A 9,566-nucleotide genomic window follows, 5' to 3' on the forward strand; every position below is an offset into this window, starting at 1 on the left:
AATAGGCAATGCAGTGATGCAATTAGTGAAGTGAGGAGAGATGAGTGAGAAGCCAGCAAAATGAAGAGGCGATGAAATGAAGATGGATAAGGCTAAATTAATGGAATGATACATGATTTAAATTAGGTAAGGGATTTTGTAATTATAGGGCAATCAAATCCTATGTTTTAAAAAATTATCAACCAAACAATGTCTATAACTTTCATTCGCATTCCTTGTTTCTAAACCCATCAACTAAACACACCCTTATTATAGATGCATAAATTTAAATCTATAAGTACATAATCTGGTAACTATAAATATATCATGTCAAGTAATTCTAACCATATTCTAAGTTCATAATATATAAAATGTTGATAATAAACTTTTTTTTTTGAAGGTCAACCTGGAGGTTGTATTTATAGAAGTGGTAAAATAGAGTCTGGAGGGACATTGTCCCAGTACATAGCAGTATCAAACGTGAAAGCTGTAGAAGCTAGAGTATGAGCTAATGAATTTTGTAATCTAGGAATGTAAATAATTGAGCAATACGAAAAAGTAGATATATGAGCTCTGCAGTTGTCGATAGCATAGCCCAGGTATGACCGTGGTGTTATTGATGGTCCCGATAGATAGGACTGTAGCACTTGGCAATTCGTGAATACTTGTATAGATAATTCATCCCGCCTCTTGAGCCATGACAAGACTTCTTTGCATGCAATAGCCTCAGCCGATAGCGGGGAGTGGCATCCAATCAATGGGGCGGTGAAAGCCGACAAATAATGGCCGTTGGCGTCGAGGAGGATCGCCCCAACAGCAGCGGCATTCGTTCCGTGGTGGTAGTTGGCGTCCATGTAGCATTTTACCGGTGATGGTGATACACCATGGTGCGGGTCCGGCAGTACGGGCAGCAGCGGCGGTGGAAAAGCGGCAGTCGGTCCAGCAGTAGGCGGCAGCGGAGGCTGGTCGGCAGTACGGGCAGTAGCGGCGGTATAGGCAGCAGCGGCGGTACGGGCAGTAGCGGCGGTTCCTTGGCCCCGTTCCGGCTGTGGCGCACGGTGGTGAACCATTTTCCACGCCTTCATCGTGGACGTTGCAGTCAATAATAGCTTGGTTGGCGTTGGTAGGCAGGCATCCCACACTGCACCATTTCGCGCCCTCCATAAATGATAAAGTATTGCAGCTGCATAAATAATTCCATCAAAGTCTAGAACATTCAAGATTGCACTAAACCATTCATGGAAAACATTTGTCATAATAATGGGGATTGGAAGGTTGGATTTAGCCCATATGGAGTGTGCATAGTCACACAAAACTAATGCATGCATGGTATCCTCATTCATTCTTCCACACATGGCACACATCGGGTTAATCTCCACTCTCTTTATAAGCAAATTATTGGTAGTAGGGAGGATATCACAAATAGCCCTCCATAAGAATGTCTTCCACTTGGGTGGGATTTTTAGTTTCCATAGGGTAAGCCATTCACTAAAAATCCCATTAGAATTGTTCTCATAGTTTCCAACTATTCGTCTATACCCACTTTTGACTGAATAATAACCGTTAGGATCATCATACCAATACCATATATCTTCATACTCAGGGGCAACCGGTATTTTCTGAATTCTAGGTATATCATCTGGTTGGAAAATATCAGCTAGTATGTGCGGGTCCCATGTTTTTGTATCCTGATCAATTAATCCTACCACTTTGGCTCCAGACAGGTGTTGTGGCATTTCCGTATGAATCATAGGATCAATCTCATCCTGTAACCAAGGGTGTTCCCATATCAAGGTAGATTCCCCGTTCCCAATTCGCTTTCGTACACCTCCACATATTAAATCTTTAGCTGCCATAATGCTCCGCCAGCAGAAACTTGGATTATTTCCTATAGTTGCCTCTAGGAAAGTATCCTTTGGGTAATACCTGGCCTTATAAACCCTGGCTACCAATGAGTCTGGGTTAGTGAGCAATCTCCATGCCTGTTTTCCCAACATTGCCAAATTAAATGCCCTTAAGTCTTTAAATCCCATGCCTCCATATTTCTTTGGGACACACAATCTATCCCAGGCTTTCCAGTGTATGCCCCGCTCGGTTCCTGACCCCCACCAGTACCGATTCACAACCCGCTCAATAGCTGTACAAGTAGATATAGGTAGTAGGAAGACACTCATTGAAAAAGTTGGCATTGCCTGGGCCACACTTTTTAATAAGATCTCCTTCCCAGCCTGGGTTAACAACCTCTTATTCCAGGACCCAATTCTCTGCCTTATTTTATCTTCTATATATGCAAACGCCGCCTTTTTATTTCTGCCCACAAAGGAGGGTAGTCCTAGGTATTTCCCAAAACTTGGAGCTTGGTTAACACCTAGTATTTGCGCTACCATATCCCTATCATTCTGCCCCGTATTTCTGCTATAACAAATACTGGATTTATGATAATTTATCTTTTGGCCAGAGAAACTCTCATATAGTAACAAACAATTTCTAATTTCAGATGCTTCCTGCGTATTCGCTCTGAAGAACAGTAGGCTATCATCTGCAAAAAATAAGTGAGAGATCGGAGGTGCCCCTCTAGCAACCCTGCATCCATGTAATAATCCACTATCTTGCGCTCTCTGCAATAGAATTGACAGCCCTTCTGCACAGATAATAAATAAATACGGGGACAATGGATCCCCCTGGCGGAGACCACGCGTGGGTGTAATGGTAGAACTACGAGAGCCATTAATCAGAAGATTATATGACACAGTAGTGACACATAACATAATCAATTCAACCCACCTGCTATCAAAACCCAGGGCTAATAACATTTCACGGAGAAAGGGCCATTCCATGCGATCGTAGGCTTTGGCCATATCTAATTTAAGTGCTCCCCATCCCACAGCACCACATTGCTTCCTGTTCAAGAAATGCCCTACCTCAGCAGCTACAAGGATATTGTCAGTAATTAACCTGTCCGGAATAAATGCACTCTGAGAGCCCGATATTATCTTCTCCATTAATGGTTTCATTCTTTGCGTAATCATCTTCGCCATAATTCTGTAAATCACATTGCTCAGAGCTATAGGGCGAAAATCCGTTATCATTTCAGGGACTTTCTTCTTCGGAATGAGTACCACATCCGTATCGTTTAGACCAGAGGGGAAGACACGATTATTGAGGCAGTTTAGAATAAATGTCGAAATATCACTTCCAACTATGTCCCAAAAGTGCTGGTAAAATCCTGGGTTCATACCATCCGGACCAGGTGCCTTGTCTGGGGCCATTGCAAACAGAGCCTCTTTAACATCAGCTAGCTCAAAGGGTCGTAATAAGGATTCATTCTGAGTACGGGTCACACGGGGGGTTATCCCAGAGAATAACACATCACCATCCACAGGTCCACCAGAGGAAAATATATGGGTAAAATAATCCAAAATAATTGCATTCATAGCATTTCCTTCCAACCAATCCCCATTATCATTCATAAGCTTATAAATAGTATTCTTCTTTTTACGATGAGAGGCGTACCTGTGATAAAATCTTGTATTTGCGTCAGTGAGCCAGTGTCGCTTTGCTCTCTGTTTCCAGTAAACATCCTCTTGGGCCTCCATACTACACAAAAGTCCTTCCAGTCTTTGGAATTCAGCCAAAGAAGTAGAGTCAGTGCGACCCCTCAGACGCAGTTGCTGATTCCGCAGGAGCATGATTTTCTCCCCAAACTTATGATACCGATCACCACCCCACCTGGTTAACCGGTTCCCACAATGCACTATACAGTCCTGGACCCCATCACGCCTTCCCTCCTCCCATGACTTTTCCACAACATTCCTGCACCCATCATCATAAATCCAAGCCATCTCAAACCGAAACCGAAAGCCCCTCCTCCCTCGCCCTCCTCCCTGGAACGTGTCATTAATACTCAGAAATAACGCGGAGTGATCCGATTTCCGCATCAGATTATTAACAAGCCTGGCCCCCGGCACAATCTCCCGCCAATCATCAGATACCAGTACCTTATCCAACATTTCCTCAATACAATTTGATGTTCCTTTCCCTTTTTCCCAAGTAAAACGGTACCCCTCCATAGGCAACTGATTCAAACCACATTGATCAATAGTCTCCCCAAACCCGCGTAGGAGATTATCGGGGTGTGGATTGCCCCCCCTCTTCTCATGCTGAAACAACAGCTCGTTAAAATCCCCGATCATAACCCAAGGTAGAGTAGAGCGCTGCGCGAAGGATTTTATCAAGTCCCACGCCTCCATGCGCCTATGTCGCTGGGAGTAGCCATAATAACACGTCATCCTCCATCTGGGAAAGCTGGGCATATTCACCTCAATATCAATATAATTTTTAGAGTAACTCAAGAGACTTGCCGTATCATTCTTACGCCACAGTAGTGCTAGGCCACCACCGCCTTGTGGAGTTGGATTAACATAAAAAAGACCATCAAAACCAAGGGAGACACGAATCCTTTCAGCATGTATTCGTTCCACCATGGTTTCCATAAGAAAAATAAAATCAGGCTTTTTACGGGACGCTAGGTCCGTTAACTCACGAACTGTTCGTGGATTACCCAAGCCACGACAGTTCCAGCTGATGGTACTCATAATGATGGGCGGGACTGGGAACCAGTACCCGCCGCAGACAAGTTTTTTTGGATCTCTGTCATAACAACATCATCACCATCCCTCACTCTGTTCTCATCATTCCCATTCAAATCCGCACGCCTCCTCTTCGTTGCAGCCTCAACTACAACACTCTCGCCACAAACCCGTGTAGGGTCGGATGTAGCATCAACATGGTCCTCAACCCGCACCGTCGGCATAATATCCAAGGGGGATCCCGCCATAGGCTTGCCGTTCATGTCTAGCAGCCATGACGCTCCCACTTTTCGTGGACCCTTCTTAAAGCCCGCACGTAAGCCCTCACCATACGGATATTGATCAATCGGAAGCCCTGCATCCCTTGCTTTCAGACAATACTTATGTAGATGCCCCATCATACCACAAAAGTAACAGAAATTATGCAGTCTTTCATACTTAAAATTAACCCAACAAGTTGACTTATCCCTCTTCATGAATTTCATACGTCGTTTTAGCGGTTTCAAAACTGAGATGGAAACCCTAATTCGATAGAATGTTTTCCCTGGCGCATTCGCAAATCGATCATCAACTTTAATAAACGTTCCAAGGAAATTTCCAACCTGCTCCAGAATAATGTCAGATGTGTAACCCAGTGGTAAGTCATGTACCTGAATCCACATATCAACCGTATCCAGTGGTACCGTGCCCGGAATAACCCCATCCTGAACTTGTCTGCAAACAAACGTGTGATTCTCAAAGGACCATGGCCCTCCCTCAAGAACCAATTGAATATCTGTTTCATGGAAAAACACAAACAGGAAAAGCCCCGGTTGCAATTCTGAAACTTGAACCCCCTTAACCGGCTGCCATACCGAAGCCATGACTTGGCTCATGAACTCCGTCTTAATTAGCTTAGTAGTCAAAAACCTGCCAACTAGCCGCCATACCTGAACTGCCGCAGCCGGCTGCTCAGCATCCGCCACTCCGGGAGGTACGAAAACCTCATCCTCCTCGTCGTCAAGGACGACGTCAGCCCACCGTCTCCCCAATATGTTGACCGCCTCCGTCACCGATCCTCGCTCCATGCACGCAGATTGGAATCGTCGCCGAGATTTCCCGTAGAAAGAGGCCAAAAGTCGCCGGAAAGCACTCGAAACCGAGTAAGGAAGAAGAAACCCTAGCGAAACCCTAGAGAGGAAACGTCATTGTTGATAATAAACTTAAAACTAGCGATTCATACATTGAGTAGGTTAATATAAATATATACCTTAAGCAGTTAATGTATTAAGTATATGAACTTGTAGTACTACATCTATGCAGAGGTTTTAAACTTGCTTATTAACTTAGTAGTTGTATTCCTCTATTTTTTTTTCTTTTGTTTTTTAGTAGAACTATGTAGTTGTATTTTGTTTGCATTTAAATGTAGTTTTGAATCCGTGTTTGACATGTTATCATGATTATGAATATATAATTAATAGATTATGTATTAGTACTAGATTTTTTTATGAGTTAAAAAGAATAAAGCCATACCCTTCAAAAAAAGAAAAAAAAAACCATTAAAAGCATCATTTCTAAAAACTACAAAACCACGTAATATTGAATCAGGGTCTACCTTACAAGTAGAGACTGGTCCTAGTAGATATAACAATTGGTTTTAGTTTGGGTTGTTAAATTTAAGTTGGTATTGTATTCAATGCGCAAATTTTATTGTGGACCATGGTGCATGTAGGAATGTGGTCCATGAAGTAAGTATCATTTTAATTAAACTTTAGTTTCATTTGATAATATTGCTGTGTTTTTCAGTTTCATTTTTCATACACAGTAATTTTATTATATCAATACCAAAGTATCATTTATATTCTACTATAGTTTCATTTAACAATATACATTATTGCATGTGCTCTATTTTGTAGTTTCATTTTCCACACACACTAATTTTATTTTTATTTTTTTTGAAACACACACACACTAATTTAATTATAGTAATATTAAAGTACTATTTTAATTACACTCTATGTTCATTTGACAATATATGTTATTGTATGACTCTGAATTTTAGTTTCATTTTCCATACAGGCTAGTTTCATTATAACAATACTAAAATATCATTTTAATTATACTACAGTTTCATTTGACAATATACGTTGTGGAATGAACTCTATCTGTTCTTTAGTTTCATTTTCCACGCATGCTAGTTTCATTATAACAACACTGGAGTATCATTTTAATTTTACTACAGTTTTATTTGACGATTATGGTCCACCCAGCACTGTGGACCATGGTCCATAGTATAACAACTGGTATTCAATGTCCACTCTTATTCGAATACTAGTTTTACAGGCGCATTGCGCGAATGAGTTAATGTCCAATGTTTATAATTAAATAAATATTTGAAAGTATATCAATGCAAGATTATATATGAGAAGTTGATACATAAGTAATTCAATGTCGAATTTGTTTATTTAAATATGTAACTCATAGTATATGAACACAATGTAATATATGAGATTCATTATAATTGTTACTAAACTTTTTTAAAATAGTCACCAACTATTTTTGTTGCAAAGGTTTCTAATATTTTTAATGAATGCACATATATACAAGATCAATGAATGAATCAACAGTACCAATCCTTTAGGTGTTTTGCTCAGTGTTCATTTAGTTCAACCATTATTGTTGAATAAATTATTATGGATAAAGAAATTCCTAATTTAAGGAATTTAGATGTAGTAAAAATTTAAAAATTTTAATTATAATGTAACCCAAAGATATTGGATAATTGGTAACTATGATGTAACCCAAAGATCAAAATGCTAAAGAAATTATTTGGTTATTCAACAATTTGAAACAACAATTTGTTCCAAACCACTGAAAGTACAAATATTGTAATTTACAATATTTTCATTGCATTTTTTAGAGTGATTTCCCCAAAACACCTCTATATTTATAAAAAAAAAAAAAAAAAATAAGAAGTTTACTTTAGAGCCATTTCGACTCCTTGAATAACAAGATCCAGTTTCGCTGGCTCACTGCTTGCCCATCAACGGATGGGCAAGCTTAATTTTTAAATTGGAGTCTTAACACTCCTTTAATCGAGGCTCCTATGCCACTTTTCCCACCGATGTGAAAAAAGTGACAAAACTAAGGGGGAATCGAATGTTTGGCTCCCCATATGTGTTATTTTTTTTAAAATTTTATTTCTTTTATTAAATTATTATTATTATAATTATTTTTTAAAAAAATATTATTATTATTATTATTATTATTATTATTATTATTATTATTATTATTATTATTATTATTATTATTATTATTATTATGAAATATTGTATACCCTTAGGTCATTTTACATGTTAATCTAAACAGCTAATTTTTTCAAATATCTTTTTACCCACCGTTGATGTAATTCGCTGGTCAAATCTGCTAATATAATCCGCTAACGCTAACTGCTAACTGCTGATTGTCAAACAAGGACATTGCAAGATAGTTTCACACTTCAATTTGTTGTGTGACTTGAATACTCTCTTTGTCAATAAATCTCTCAAGTAGTTAATATGATTGACTTTATTATTTTTTTTTTTAAAATTTTTTCATGGTATTAAAAAAATACTTGGTAAATAAATATATAACATTATTTTGTATTATAAATTTGATATTTAATTAAAAATAGTGCACAATAAAAGATAATAGACAATGTTGTGAATATAATCAATTGATGAATTTGAATATAAAGAATTTTTACATTGGATAAAAATAAAGACAATATAAGTAATGAAATTATTTCTCTTAATTAATTTATTGATAATGAATAATTTTTTTTTTTTTTGAATAAAGGCATGCATTGTAGACATATAATTCTAAATTATAGAAATGCATATGTATTATTTTCTGTTGTAGCTACTAAATTATTATTTAATTTAATAAGAGTATTATATGTCCACTTTGATTGGGATGTGGTTCGTACCTAAGACCTTTGTTATTGAAATCAATGAGTAAGTTAAGATTGAACTAACAGAAATTAACTGATGTGGAAAAAGTGAAAAAACTAAGGAGAGCCGAACGTTCGACTCCCCATATGTTTTTTTTAAAACTTTATTTCTTTTATTAAATTATTATTATTATTATTATTATTATTATTATTATTATTATTATTATTATTATTATTATTATTACTACAAAATATATGTATACCCTCAGGTCATTTTTCATGTTAATCTAAACAGCTAATTTTTTCAAATGTCTTTTTACCCACCGTTGATATAATTCGCTGATCAAATCCGCTAACGCTAACTGCTAACTGCTGATTTTCAAACAAGGACATTGCAAGGTAATTCCCACCTCAATATGTTGTGTGATTTGAATCTCTCTTCGTCAAAAAATCCCTCAAGTAGTTAATATGATTGCCTTTATTAATTTTTTTTTTTTAATTTTTTCATGGTATTAATCAAATACTTGTTAAATAAATATATAACATTATTTTGTATTATAACTTTGATATTAATTAAAAAATAGTGTACAAAAAAGATCATAGACAATGTAGTGAATATAATCAATTGATGAATTTGAATGTAAAGAATTTTTACATTGGAGAAAAATAAAGACAATATAACTAATGAAATTATTTCTCTTAATTAATATATTGATAAAGAATAATTTTTTTTTTAATAAAGACATTGTAGGGACAATGTAGTGAATATAATCAATTGATGAATTTGAATGTAAAGAATTTTTATATTGAAGAAAAATAAAGAAAATATAACTAATGAAATTATTTCTCTTATTTAATTTATTGATAATGAATATTTTTTTTTTTTTTGAATAAAGGCATTGTAGACACATAATTCTAAATTAAAGAAATTCATATGTATTATTTTTTGTTGTAGCTACTAAATTATTATTTAATTTAATAAAAGTAAAATAGAATACTAATTATGCCAACTTTGATTGGGATGAGATTCGAACCTAAGACCTTTCTTATCAACGGTACGACAAACTAACAGAAATTAACAAAAAAGA

At 36.7% G+C, this 9,566-nt stretch overlaps 1 protein-coding gene across 1 annotated transcript; it reads right to left on the reverse strand.

The window, feature by feature from the left end:
• Nucleotides 1–398: 398 nt before the first annotated feature.
• On the reverse strand, nt 399–4,463 carry LOC109178467. Its single transcript, XM_019328101.1, has 2 exons — nt 1,342–4,463; nt 399–1,206 (listed from the first exon to the last, which is right to left on the reverse strand). The coding sequence occupies exons 1-2, from the start codon at nt 4,461–4,463 to the stop codon at nt 399–401; spliced, it is 3,930 nt and encodes a 1,309-aa protein (XP_019183646.1).
• Between the last annotated feature and the right edge of the window lie 5,103 nt (nt 4,464–9,566).

Source organism: Ipomoea nil, unplaced genomic scaffold (assembly GCF_001879475.1).
Source record: "Ipomoea nil cultivar Tokyo-kokei standard unplaced genomic scaffold, Asagao_1.1 scaffold0848, whole genome shotgun sequence".
NCBI classification, from domain to species: Eukaryota; Viridiplantae; Streptophyta; class Magnoliopsida; order Solanales; family Convolvulaceae; genus Ipomoea; species Ipomoea nil.

What these genes read in the sequence shown, in the direction of transcription:
- LOC109178467 (XM_019328101.1), bottom strand. Translation starts at nt 4,463, where the DNA reads ATGGTGGAACGAATACATGCTGAAAGGATTCGTGTCTCCCTTGGTTTT. An exon ending in AGAGTGGAGATTAACCCGAT is followed by an intron (nt 1,207 to 1,341) that starts GTGTGCCATGTG and finishes TGAATGGTTTAG; the next exon opens with TGCAATCTTGAATGTTCTAG.